At 42.3% G+C, this 13,840-nt stretch overlaps 1 protein-coding gene across 1 annotated transcript in view; it reads right to left on the bottom strand.

Moving 5' to 3' along the window:
• The window catches only part of nav2a (neuron navigator 2a), a 102,611-nt gene that overhangs the window by 6,702 nt on the left and 82,069 nt on the right, over positions 1-13,840 (bottom strand). The window contains exons 17-33 of the mRNA XM_013913656.1: positions 13,015-13,298; positions 11,913-11,978; positions 11,227-11,271; positions 10,496-10,656; positions 10,185-10,367; positions 7,827-7,879; positions 5,894-5,917; positions 5,431-5,505; positions 3,807-3,890; positions 3,563-3,686; positions 3,193-3,374; positions 1,545-1,717; positions 1,289-1,442; positions 875-1,061; positions 604-701; positions 409-504; positions 46-220 (exon numbers count right to left, since the gene is read on the bottom strand). Of these exons, the coding sequence (XP_013769110.1) occupies positions 46-220; positions 409-504; positions 604-701; positions 875-1,061; positions 1,289-1,442; positions 1,545-1,717; positions 3,193-3,374; positions 3,563-3,686; positions 3,807-3,890; positions 5,431-5,505; positions 5,894-5,917; positions 7,827-7,879; positions 10,185-10,367; positions 10,496-10,656; positions 11,227-11,271; positions 11,913-11,978; positions 13,015-13,298 (2,164 nt within the window). The remainder of the gene's footprint in view (positions 1-45; positions 221-408; positions 505-603; positions 702-874; positions 1,062-1,288; positions 1,443-1,544; positions 1,718-3,192; positions 3,375-3,562; positions 3,687-3,806; positions 3,891-5,430; positions 5,506-5,893; positions 5,918-7,826; positions 7,880-10,184; positions 10,368-10,495; positions 10,657-11,226; positions 11,272-11,912; positions 11,979-13,014; positions 13,299-13,840) is intronic.

Genomic DNA, 13,840 nt, shown 5'->3' with positions numbered 1-13,840 from the left:
GATGCGAACTCATTGGGACCAATGAGCATGCTGAGAGGTTGGTACCTTTGAGCTGGATGTTGATAGTGTTGTCTCCCACCAGGTAGCCGCACGGCAGCAGCTCAGGCGTGTTGGCGGCACTGGGGCTGCTGGGTCGATGGATTTCTCCAATGTTGTATCCCTGCACGCTGTCTGAGCTCAAGCCTAGCTGGCTCACTGGATCCACATGGGTGATGTACTCCTGTCAGAGATAAAGCATTTAGCAGCTTTCTAAGGACTGAAATGTTTCTGAATGAGAATGTTTTGTCCAAAAACATGAAAGTGAATGGAAGGAAATTATGTTTATACAATATAGGAAGTATAAATGTATCAAATACAGCCAACGATGTTTTGTCTCTATCCGATTCTTAACCATTTTCCTGTCTTTACCTTGAAAAGGCGTCGGACTACTCCATCCAGGACATCCCACTTAGTTTTGCCACTAACACCGATGCAACCAATAAGAAAATGTCGAGGTCGAGCCTCCTGTGATGGAAAAATTAAAAAAGTTGAATATACCAAAAGCCTACAGATAAAATTAAAACCTAAAAACAACCAGAAAAGCGTTTGTTACATTAGTCTCACCTCTCCCCACTTGCTGTCTTCATCCAAGCTAACGACAATCCTCACGTGCCGCCCCTCCTTCCTCCCTCCTTCTCCGCCCGTGTCATCCAGCAACATGTCTGACCGGAAGACAACGTTACATGTGATTTCTCCATTGTCAGTGTTACACATTAAAACATTTCATTGTTAAATACACTGGAGTAATGTATCACATTCCCCAACTTTCGTTTTGGATAAACCCTGGTCGGTATTTAATGTAAATCTATCCTGAACTGTGCAGGTCTCGTCTTACCCAGGCTGGTGGACTCACTGGTCGTGAGGTTGAGGCCATGTTGGGAGAGCCCTGGTGCAGGCCCTGGGGTGTGGCCGTGTGTATGAGGGGGAGGAGAAGATGAGATGGAGGCCTGGGAGCCCGTCCTGCTGCCCTGGTTCTCCAGCTTCAGACGGTCATTCTCCGCCTTGAGCTTCTCAATGTCCACCTGCAGATAAACATCCGAAAATAATCTTTTTAAGTACATGTATGTATTCACCCTTCCCTCATGTCAATTAAACTGTTAGCATTAAAAATGTATTAAGCTTAACATCAGAGATCAATAACGCTTCAGTCACATGAGTACAGCAACAATTATATGCAATCAGACATTCAATGTTTACATCCATCTCAATGTGAAGCATACTCAGTAAGCTCAGTCTGAAATTTGCAGACCTGCATGCGGTTCATGGCCTCGCGGAGTTGATCAAGCTGATGTGCAGAGCTAAGAGCCTCCAGGCGGATGTCAGTTAGTTTCATCTCCTTCTCTCTGAGCTCACTGCGCAGCTGCATCACCGTCTCAGCCTCGCTGTCCAAACACTCCGACAATCTGTATGCGCACACAAGGCAATGCATTTTGAAGCATTAACATAGTGCAATTTGAGCAGTTTGGTTGTTTTTTGTCACATGCAGATGTTGAGCTAGTACACACAGTGTGTTGGAGTGCGTGTTCCTGAGCATGTGGCCTGTGGCCGAGGTGCCATTGTGAGGCAGCTTGGGAGAGGATGGCAATGACGAGTCCGTCATCTCCTCGATGTCAGAGTGAGAGGAGGCCGACTTCGGAGATTTCTTCTTGCTGAATGCTTGTTTGAAGGAACTTCGCAACTGCAGGAAACAAAAAGAAGAAAGAAAGCAAGGCGATGAACAGGTGAGGTTATTAGAAAAGCTGTTGAGAGGGGAAGTAGTGGGAAAACTGCAAGTGAGTCACAGGGAGAAGAAATAGGGGGAAACTGTCTTATGACTGACTCAGAGCTACAGCCCCAAACACAGTGTAATGTGTTATGTTTACACTCTTATGTAAACATATTTGTTTTCTTCTTCTTCATGTTAGTAATTTATTTAAGGTGTTTTGGCAATCTCCTACAAGAACCACAAGCATTATGGTTCTTCTGACATTTTCGGGTGAATTTTTCCTTAAAGAGCCAGCTCAAGCGTCATGAGAGCAGCTTTCAGGGAGAAGTAGTGTTAGAAAGGAGCAGAAAGGCACTACAGTGACAGCGAAGTGCAGGAAAGGAAGAAGAGGGCCGATGTTAGTAACCTATAAAAAGTGCAGGGGTTAGGCTTCTTTCCTTTCATTTCACATAGCGTACCATTCTTACCTCATACACCTGCCACATGAAGCGAAGCACAGGAAGACAGAGAGACAAAACAGCACATGTTCATATGGGTTTGGGGGTGATAATGTGTTATGGTGGGACAAACAGATTAAACTAGAGATGCCTACAGGACTAGAGATTTTATTTGACTTCCAGGCAGCTGCAAGCTAATTCTACATCATAGCCACCATGAAGCGAGGAGTCTTTCATGATCCATTATATACTCTCCAACACACGCTGCCCCCATGCACTCAACACATCACTCACTGTATGAGCAGCACCTGCATGGAGGAGGCTCCTGTGGGGTCTCATCTATCCAAGCAGTGGTATTTTATTATCACTGTGACCTAAGGCAGGAAACTCTAGAGGATCTGATGTCTAAAAGTGCTACATTGCTCTTCCTGACATTTGACAACATCTGGATTGACAAGCACAGGTGGCCAAACACATTGTTTCAGTCAACCAGGAGGAAGAGAGGGAGGAAGAAAAGTTTCGTACTTCATCATCTCTGACTTGTCCTCCGGTGCACAAAAAAGTCTTTCAACAACAACAACAAAAAAATTTTAAGTGTCATATTTGTTGTATGATCACTAATAAAAATTTTTTTAAAAAACACTAATGACTCAACATTGGGACAACACTCTATCCAGAAAGCATTACTACATAATTTACAGGTCAAAAGACAACTACTACATTTAGCTAAATATCAAGGTAACACGCTGATGTTTTCTGATCTCTAAAATAACCAGTCAAATCCATCATTACTTGCTTTTCAACAACACTGAGCCTATGAAAATACTGTTTGTAATCACCTTCTCCCCAGTCAAAGAACGCTAAAGAGGAGAAACACAAAGATGTGTCACCCACACAAATATGAAAATGCAGATACACAAGACAAAAAAAAAAGTTTAAAAATGGCTGCTTGTTGTCACACAGTGCAATCACCTCCTTGTACATAATCTATTTAAACTGCTGGCTTCTTACCCAGTTCTTTTTGTTCTTCTTTTTGTTTTTAGCGTCAGCATCCATGTTGGAGCCCACACTCGAGTGGCTGGTCGCGCTGGCAACACTGCTGACGCTGTCGGAGGAGTGCTGTCTCTTGATGCGCAGATCTGGCTGCTGGCTCTGTTGCTGCTGCTGCTGCTGTGGACTGCCATTACTGCCAGCTGGGGAGACAGAGGATGGGGAAAAGATGTATGGCATTACAATGTGTCCCATGATGACCTTTCTCCCAGACATGTCTATACAGAGCCTCTATACTAGAGTGCCTTTGCATGATTCCCAGTTAATAATCCTGATATTATTGGCACAAATTCAAATTGCTGTACTGAGGCGTTACTGTTATTTTCTGCACCTGTGCGATCCCCTTTAGGTGTAAGTTCAGGTGTGTTAATGACTCCATTGATGGCAGCCTGAGCAACAGCGTTCTGCTTTTTCAGAAGCTCGATGGTCTTCCTCAACTCATTCAGCTCGGAGTCCTGTACAGAAAAAACATGATGATCAACCTAACAATCATCTACAGAGACTTTGTGCACAGTAGTTTTCTTTCAAACATCAGAAACCAAACATTTTTTTCTTTTTTTCTTTTCTGTTTTTACCTTCTGCTCGGCCGTCAAGGTGAGACTCTTCAGCCTTATGGTCATGTTGCCCAGAGACTGTTCAAACGCTGCCACCAGGTGAGCCTGACAAGAAACAATCAAATTGCATCTTAACAACTCCTTACATAACATGGCAAATATACAAATACACAAATTTTAGCTAACTTCAGAGAGCTAAGTGGTTCGTGTATAAAGAATTGTATCCCAAGTCTGTTTTATAATATCCTGTAAGTGTATGAAACAATCTTGATTTAATAAACAGAGACAATAAGAAAATGAACGGCCTACTTTTTGGATGAACGGAAAAAAGTGAGACACGTTAACCTTGAGGCTAAAGCCCAAACATGTTAGTCAATCCATCTTCACACCAAAATGAAAACATAACCAAACCCAAATAATATACTAACCAATAATGTCCTGGGAAAAAATATTATCTTCTGGAGAGGGCACATTACGAGTACAACTATGACAAAACTGTTCCAAAAACAATCCTTGGATCCTTGGCTCATTCAAGGCCACAGACAGTCAACGATTGGTCAGACCTAGTTTAACTCTAGGTGGTGGTTTTTTTTGTTTTTTTACACGACCTTCTGAGAAAGAGGTAACTTGGGTATGTGTTCACAGTTCAAAAGAAATACAGACACAGACATGACATGTCAAAGAAAAATAATGTGAGTGCCAAGGATTAAAACTGGAGACAAATTTACAACAAAAGACTTGAACTATTCCTTTTGAGTGACATGGATCATTATGGTGATTTAAACAGTTAGACATGGGTGAACTTGCTCATCCTTCACTATTATGTTCTGGGCTGTGAATATAAATGTTCCGCGGACGCCTGTAGAAATGTGTGTGAGAGTTGAGCACAGTGCTGACTGACATGTGATTCAAGTCGTGACTTTTTAGAGCAGCCTCCAGGGCTTCAAGGTGTGTTCAGATAATTCATCATGCATATAAATACATTTGAACAAAGCCCACCTCCCCAATACCAGCTCCTGTCTGCTCCGTCTGTGCTTATCTTTCAACACTCGTGTGCACTTTGTGTATCCAGGCGTCATCGACAACAAATCTTTACTCCACATCTGGGACAAACCCTCGGCATTGTGCTGGGACTTGACACTGCTGTAATGTAACACCTCTGCCTTGCTTCCATATCTCTAATCCACAGTGAAACTACTAGCAAGCGCCCACTCAGGCTGAAGATTACCAGCTGAGCGTGGCAGGACTTGTGCAATACAGGAGCAGGGTTGGCAGAAATGATCATGTCTAGAGATGCTTAAAGAGATGTTCTGATCATTCTACCAGTTGTAAAATGATACCTGTAAGAGATATCCCCTCAGTCTGAATAAGTGTTTCTGCCTGTATTTGGAAAATGTTCAGGAATTTGAGAAAACGCTGGCATTTTAAAGAGCTCAATATGTTTGTTAAAACTTCTCTAATTAGCAGTTAGAAATGAGCATATATGGAAATTATTTGACATATAATGGCTTATTTAGCTTAATCTTTGGAAAATAAAAACTATATACTATATATAATAAAAGGGTTTTTTTAACCCCTTTGATAGTTTTGACAGATGTTCTTCAACAGCTTGGGTTTGCATGTTCTTAAGTGCTTGAGGCCTTACATTTGCACTCAGTTGTGTTGTCAAGGCTGAAACTTTTTCCTGGGAGGCATCCAACTCCCGCCGAAGCTTGCGAATCTGAGGATTTACAAAAAAAAAAACGCCATGACATCAAAAGGTGCCAAAACAAAAGCATACACACATAGATTTAAATACATGCATGCCTTCATGGAGCATGTATGTAACGCTAAGCACATAAATGCATCCAGCATCAAAAGAGTCAGGCTCCCAGATTGAAGCTCTGAAGCTGTGATTGAAGTTCAGGTTCAGCGGTGAAATGGCAAAAAGCATAAAAGAGCACACGCAGGTGTTCACAGGAACAAGAGCTTGTTACAGGGTCAGTCACAATACAGCTACACGTGTATCTGGATCCAACTGTAAAAACATCCCCGTGTTCCAACAAGTCCAGTGGCTGTGTGCGGAAAATTAAAGAGGAGAGAAGTGCTGTGGGCGGGCTGATGCTTACCTCCGACTGAGACTTTTCCTCATTCTGTAAAACAAACACCAGAAGATAAGAAAACCATTAGAGGGCACCACTGACTGAATTGAGACAGACTTTAATTAAAAAGCAGAGCAGAGTGGAGGTTGGAGCACCCTCTCGTCTGATTTGTTAGCTCCATGGATATGAGCTTTATAAACTGTGGAAGATATTGTCTGGCGTAATATGTCTGGAAAGTAGAGAAATCCTCCTAAAGGCATTTCACTGAGAGATTCATTGTCTTGACAGGCTACACATGGAACAATAGTAAGAAAAGACAGGTAGTCAAATATGTACAGAGTGAGAGCATGCAAAACAAACGCTCGCACGAACACAACACACCCTGCTGCCGTTCACCAAAACAGCGAAACACGCAACACCCACATTTATGTGTAAACACACTGCAACGGAAAGATCTTTCTTAGCAAGAGGTCAGTGTATTGTTGGATCAAAACTGGCCTCCCTGAGGCTAAAATTTAATACGACTATGAAGCCGTCTTATGCCATTTCCAACCAATGACAGCGACGTAGCAAATGCCTCAGTTTTCCATGAATTTTGCATCTTCTGATGAAGATTAGATATAAGATTTAATATGAAGCTTTTAAATACGAAATTACATTTATAGAACTTTGCAGTGTGATCAACAGTCTTTCAGCATAGCTCCTGAACTTGAGCAGGAGAGCTGATAAGCCATGATTTTTCCATCTGTCCACTTTCCAGCTCCTGATCGGAGCAGCAGCACGCAACAGCTTTTATCATCTAATCTGTGCACAGAGGTGTGTGAGCACATCTGTGTTGTGGCACGTGGCATCTGTCCACATACGCAAACTGAGCTGTCAATTGCACGCAAACACTAACACACACACGCACACACACGAAAGGCTTATCCTAGATACGCAAACAGCAGTCTGTCTTGGAAACGCAGACAAAACATATCATGTATTTTCTCTGTGGTGACACATAAGCTCTTCAAATGGGAATATAATTTAGTTAGGCAAAATGTTTGTGTGCTTTTAAGGACAAGCAATAAATAGGATAAAAGAAATTTCATATCAGTGTGATTTCTAACCTGGAGACCTTTAAACTAAACTGCAAATGAATCTCTGAAATCAATCAAGCACCATTACCTCGCAATCTACACTCAGAAAAGAAAAAAAAAAAAGAGTTCCACATAATCAGATAGTTAACAGCTGTATTCAACACTCAGACCACAAGAAAAACAACAAAGACTTTCTGCACCCTACGGCCCTGCTCCGTCTCATCCCTACCGTTAGTTGCCACGATGCGACAGCGCCTGTCAAGGATAAAGTTGCCATCATTTTGCTTCCAGTCTCTTCCCCTCTGTGATTCTGAACCTGCGACTCTTTATCTCAAAAAGAACCAGCCAGTGTCTGAGAGTTTCTCTGCTACACCTGCCCAGGTGAGGAAACTCACACAGGGAGGAGGAGCCACACTGTGAAGCACAAACCTCTGACTGGCTACAGTGCATACTCGTGGGCTGTCCCGTGTGACTTCAAACAGCCAATTTCTCACAGGATCTTTGAGTTACATATCTGCGCGGATTAGGGGGTAAATTCACCAATTCATGTAGTCAGTATATCATAACTGCGCTGACAAAAGAACAAACTGGTTTCTCCAGTTTCCATGTGAATTGTGGTGCTGCTGCAATACCACAATACCTGCTGCTTTGCAAAGACTGCCTTAAATGAGATTTTGCCTTTTAGATACCATCACAAAAGTGCACGCTTTTTCAGTAGCAGTTATATTGAAATGTTTTTCTTATTCTTTATTTACCCAAAAATAATGTATCCAGAAAAAATGCACTGCTTCTCTTTTGCATCACTTTAAAAATGTAGTTTTTATTCAGAACCTCAGTCATATATGACTAACTCTGTTTAACTTGGCAGTTTCTGAACTCACCGTGGAGTAAATGGAAGAAGTGCTGGAGACCAGAGACAGAGATGATCCGTGAACTGAAAAGACAAAATGTGAAAGCAGTGATTAGAAATTACATCTGTAGACACAAGCACCTTCATTATCAGCAGACCTCCCACACTCCCCTCACTAACCACCCACTCTTTTCCAACACTGCCCACCCAGCACGGTTCCTCCCAGTCTTCCCAGCTCCTGCCCACCTCCTCATAAATGACATAATGACTGCCGAGATAAAGAACTCCTACATGCAGCAGTCAGACTGTGGCGCAACTAATGACTCAACTGGTAATAACACATCAGAGGCAGGGAAACAACACCAGCACTGTTTCCTGGCTGTGAGCAGATCAGAAAGGATCAGCAGTGTGATGTCATCAACCGCACCGAGAGGTTGTGCCGATCCCAGCTGATTTATTAGTTCATAAATAGCCTTGTACGTATGAGATGTGAGCTCACAGAGGACTCACTTTTATCTTGATTTGGTCTAGACAGAATCATGTGCTGGAAGCTACATGAAAAGGTGAACTGCACTTTAGTTTTAGATCATCATTATTAGTTTACATCTTTTTCTAACTACTAATATCCATTATTCTTCACAGAAGTTGTTTGATTAAGGACGCCGGTAGCGCTGAAGGTTTTATGAGTGCAAATTCCCAGTAAGTCTCTTTTAGCCTGCAGATGCAGGAAGAGGATCAGAACATACAATGATAAAATGAGGAGGCTTTTGGGCGGAGGGGATGGAGTGAAACTGTATAATGGTGTCGCTCTTAAAAAAAGGACAGGTCCGACAAAGTGTTTTGAGTATAATGTGACTTTTGTCCTGTCACTCAAAGAACAGTCGGGTAACTCTACACTTGGGTAATACGCACATGTACACACACACACACACACACACACTCTTATCCTCACAGGCCTGCACACTGCAAACCAACACACAAACACACAGCAAGAGTGTGTGAGATGGAGAAAGTTATGTCTGAGTAATCTTGAATGTCACCACATATCCCTCACACCTCACTGTGAACCCTGTCATTATCTCCACTAGTAAAAGAGAGGACAGACTCGTAGAGCTGGAAAGAACTGAGGCAGATATGCTATCGGGAATGGCGGTGTCTTAATAATAAGTTTGCAGCGAAGTAACTGTGCGTGCACATTCCACCAAACTCTTAAAAAAAACAATCAGGTGTGCGTGACTTTCAAAATTAAGGCAGCTTTGAAACTGTGTACACGAGAGAGGACACGACTAACCGGTGACCTTAGTCTCTTAGCAAAAGAAAGCCTCAAACATGTGTTTGCTTAGAAATGTAACCGTGTTCTGGAGGAAGATACCGGATGGCAAAAGGTGAAATCATGAACATGTCTGGTATGGCTGACAAAAGATGTTTATCAGAGTTTGATATTTAAAAAAAAAAAATAAGAAAAAAAGGTTTCAATGTGGAATTTAGAAGAACACATACAATCAGCTGTTTCACAAAACGTGTTACCAGATTTGATGTCTTTGCTCATGGCTTTGTCCTCTATATTTACACACTGCCTTCACTGTGGAGGACACACATGCCTTTGTATTCCTTTACAGTTTTGGGTGTGAAACCCGCCTGTGATGTTCATCTGTGCTTTCAAGTTTTACGTCAGCATCCTATAACCTAAAACCAACCAGGATGACTGTGACAAATTTGAGAGGAGTATAAATTTCTGCACTTTTTTTAAACTATAAAATGTTTCACTTTACCTCCTAGCATGTCTTTCAGCTGCATTATAATAGGCTGTGTGTTTATTATGGTTTACTGAAATCCAAGTTCACAGCAAACTACTGTTTTAACATCACTGAATGCTGGGTTTTTCCCCCATTGAGAGAACAAAATACTGTGCTTCCTTCACTCTCCCTTCTTCTCCCCCCCCCTAAATCAAAGTGCTGTTTCTATGGCTCAGAGGATTGGGATGGCTCCAGCAGAGAAACCTCTCCTGAGTGGGGAGTCTGCCCGCTGGTGGGAAAAGCACTGGTGGGTACTTTTCCCAATAAACAAGCTTATGAAAAAAACAAAGCCCCACTAAAGCTGATTATGGATTTCTAAGGGGGATAAAGGGCTTTTCTTTGAGGAGGGGTTGTAATCTGCCCTAATGTTCTCTAAACAAATGGAATAATAATTCTTTTGGCATGAGGACGTGAAATAAGGAAGCTGAGGCTTCACAGTCACAGAGCGATGGGGGGGCATGCAGTTCTTAGAAAAGGATTACACCTAATTACAGATTTCACCAAACATCTGAGGAAAACGTGGCCAGGACTCACACGGAGCCACCGAATATTCACCAAACCACCACATCCAGCTTTTTCCCGTCTCCTCCTACCTTCTTCGAAGCCATCCCTGAAGGATCCCGATCTGCTCATGGTGCGTGTCTTCTCGTCAAGCGACATGCAGGAGTTTCTCAGACGGTTGTCACAGCAAGGGTCGATAGGGGCATCCTGATTGGTCAGGCTGTTGTTGCGCAGACCACCAAGGTTAATCTGAGCTGATGAGGTCGGGCTTGATGCTGTGAAAATGATATACGGCAATGTAAAAGTTGTCAAGCATTACATTTCTTTGTTACTCATATGTTTATAAAATGTTATAAAATTGTGACAAAGGACTAAGGTAACATTGTCAGATGTGGAGACATACCGAGTTGTCCAAAGTTGAAGCGTGTTCCAGAGGGGGAGGTGAGGCTGGAGCCGGGAGAGAACGGAGAATTGCTGGCCGAGTCCTGTAGGCCACTGGTGGAGTGGGAGCGCAGCCAATCACGGGCCTCCTCGTGGCCTCGCAGCTGTGGTGAGGGACCATACCTACAGGACATCAAAGACAAAAAAGGTCAAACCAGAAGTGAGGACACAGAGCAGAACAGGTCTCCGTTTTTAACGGATGAGTTGATCTTGATTTGGATTTTTTTCCCCAGATACGTCACAATCAGTGAGAGGATTTCTTTCTTTTTTTTGCTGAAGCAAACTGATTAATGGCTTGGATTTAGCGACAGATGAATCAGATGCTGAAACAATTTAAGACAACAATGTGCCAACACTGACCGACTTCCAGCTGTGAGAAACATAAACTAGCAGGGAAAAAAAAAAAAGCAGAGCAGAAGCCAAAGAAAATTTGAGGCCCACAATCAAGTGTGCTGCATCGAAGCACAGTGACAGATCTGTACGGGGGACAACGCGACATGCCTCTGCACAGAAGCACAACACAACAACAAATGTGCCAAGTGCTAAATTAAAAAGAAAAGCATTCCTGAAAGCGTGACAACAAGCCTCGAAGACTGAATGTGGACGCAGAACAACAAAAAGAAAGGCGGAGGACAATTTAGTGAACCAGTGTGCAAAAGTGCAACGTGACCAGCGGGGGAGTGAATTCAGTACCTGAGTCCCTTCTTAGGCAGAGTGTTTCTACCACAGTGTGGCCCGCTGTGGGAGAGAAACACTTCAGAAGAGGAAAACAAAGGAAGCAAGGAGGCAAGGAAACATGTGTGGCTGCATCTCTCAACAACTACCAAATTATATTATTTCTAGACTGCAAAAAACATCCATCTTTACATGTTGAGTCATCTTTTTAAAAATTTTTTGGACACATTTTTTCAGTTTTTCTGTGGAAAAGAGTTTAAAGACTCAGAAAGATAAATAAAAATAATGATCTGAGATTGATATTTTTGCAGTGAAAACTCAAACACAACCTAAGCTCATGCTGGCATCTCTGTACTCTACCACAAGGTGGCGATAAGTGAACAGTCATAACAGACTAGAAGCTGTCTGCCAAACAAAAACACTGAAGCTGCCAACATCCACACAGACACTCTCACAAATGCACTCTGACACACAACCATTCACACAGTAGCTTAAAAAAAGGTCATAAAAACAATATCCACACAAACCACCACACAGAGCGACACATTTCAAACTAAAACCACAAAATACTAACTAACTACCGCACAGAGGGACTCTCTGAGGTTATTGGTGGTGCTCTCTGTGTGACAGCAGGTGGTGGTTTAGTAGGTAAATCCACAGCTGTTCCACCAGAAGCCTAGCACTTGCATACAGGCACATTTTACCTGTCCTGCCTCCGAGGTAGGGTGTTTCGGCTGAATATAGGGCTAGCAGAGGGGGAGGAGAGGGGACTGATGGAAGACAGGAAGGGGGAAAAAAACGCACAACAGACACAGAGAAAGAAAGTTTTTAGAAAATAACGCAAATGAAGAAATGTTTAAGAACAGATCAAGTCCATGACGCTTCACCAGCGAAGCTAATAAGAAAACTCAGCGAGGGTGATGTCACCTCCTTAAAGCTTGAACTTCAGATGCTATTAAGTTTCCTCTATGTCATTCCTGTCACATTACAAAGTCAACCTGTCAGGATGGAATCTGCTACAATGACCACAATTACTGTATAATCAGCTGAGGGCGCCACGGGATTACGTTTCTGCTCGAGTGCAGACAGAATGACAAACAAGTGACAACTCACCATGGTGGATGCTTTATACATCATTTTGATTCTGAGTTCTTTAAAAGGTAGCTGATGTCAAGTCAACAGAATGTTGGACACAATAGATATTAGAATTAAAGACTTCAAGTGTTCACTAGAATTAAGCATTATACAAACCATTTTTTACTTAACCTACGCTTTCATATGTAAGGAGCTTTTTATTTGCTTCATTAGGCCATGACCATTTTACATGAGGCATGCATTTCTTATTACCCTTCAACTGCTGTTTGCAGCTACAGTGGTCATTCATTAATAGCTGGATTCAGCTGGATTGTATTATTTTACTACAATTACTGTCTTATTTGTCCTTTTAACTAACAACTCTTTTTAGCTGTTGCTATCTTAGCTTTTAGAAACACAATGTCATAATGAGGCACTGATCTGACTGAGAAACTGAGGCACACTGCAAGGTCATGAGATAACTAACCTGCTTTACTGTCTTTTTTAACATAATGTACCAAAAGAACATTACAACTCAAAACTAGTCAACACCATAAACATTAGTAAAGTGCTTACAGAGGTAAGAGTTAAGAGGACTTCTACACAATCCGACTTTTTTTCTCCTCAGGTGAACTGTCATTAATGTGAAATCTTCTGCAAAAATCAAACTGATGAATGTAAAATATTAAAGGGCTCAATGTTTGATCATTCGTAGGAAATGTGTGTTCTAACCTTTCAGACATGCCGGTCTTGACACTGCCGGTGCGACCCAGAGCGGACAGCGTGTCCTCCCTGTGGGTCCCGTGGCCGCCACCTCCGGCGCTGCCTAGGCTCATGTCGATGGACTCGCTGCTCGTGTGCATGCTGCTGACAGAAGGGAAACCCACGCTTCCAGTTCCACCGTGTCCACCCAGGGTGCTCTCCCTGCTCTGCACAGAGGAGCTGCTCAGGGTGGTTCCCCACGTCAGGCTGTTGGAGGGTCCGGTGGAGGAGTACACAGAGCCAGGGCTGGAGGCCTGAGGATGATCAAAAATTTGATTTAACATAAATAAAAATTTTTTTTTTAAAATCAGCCTATATTTTGAAGTGATTATTTTGTGATGTGCAGCAATAAGATAGAGCACTGACACAGTCCAATTAAACACTTGCTGATTTACACATCTTGCAGTCACAGAGTAAGATTATCATATTGGAAGACATGTTTCTGGCCTAATGGGTTAACCTTAGTTAACCCTGAGCTGATGAGGGAAAAATATGTTGATATTGACCTTCTTCTAGGTCTATATTTTATCCCTACAAACTAGCATTTGGCTCTTTAACTGCCAAAAGATCGACTGTGTTAGCCGTGTTTTTACTGACTGGCCTGTTTTGGCCCAGGACAATGCTTATGGGCTCAAAATGTGGTCATAAATATTTTGTACTTGTAAAAAAGATTTGTATGTGTAAAAAGAATTTGTGTGTGCGTAAAAAAGATTTGTATGTGTAAAAAAGATTTGTGTGTGCGTAAAAAAGATTTGTATGTGTAAAAAAGATTTGTGTGTGCGTAAAAAAGATTTGT

The sequence above is a fragment of the Pundamilia nyererei genome, unplaced genomic scaffold, assembly GCF_000239375.1.
Source record: "Pundamilia nyererei isolate P.nyererei 1_Seehausen unplaced genomic scaffold, PunNye1.0 scaffold00143, whole genome shotgun sequence".
Lineage (NCBI taxonomy): Eukaryota > Metazoa > Chordata > Actinopteri > Cichliformes > Cichlidae > Pundamilia > Pundamilia nyererei.
The sequence above is the reverse complement of the archived record's forward strand: the minus strand, read 5'-3'. Positions and strand labels throughout refer to the sequence as shown.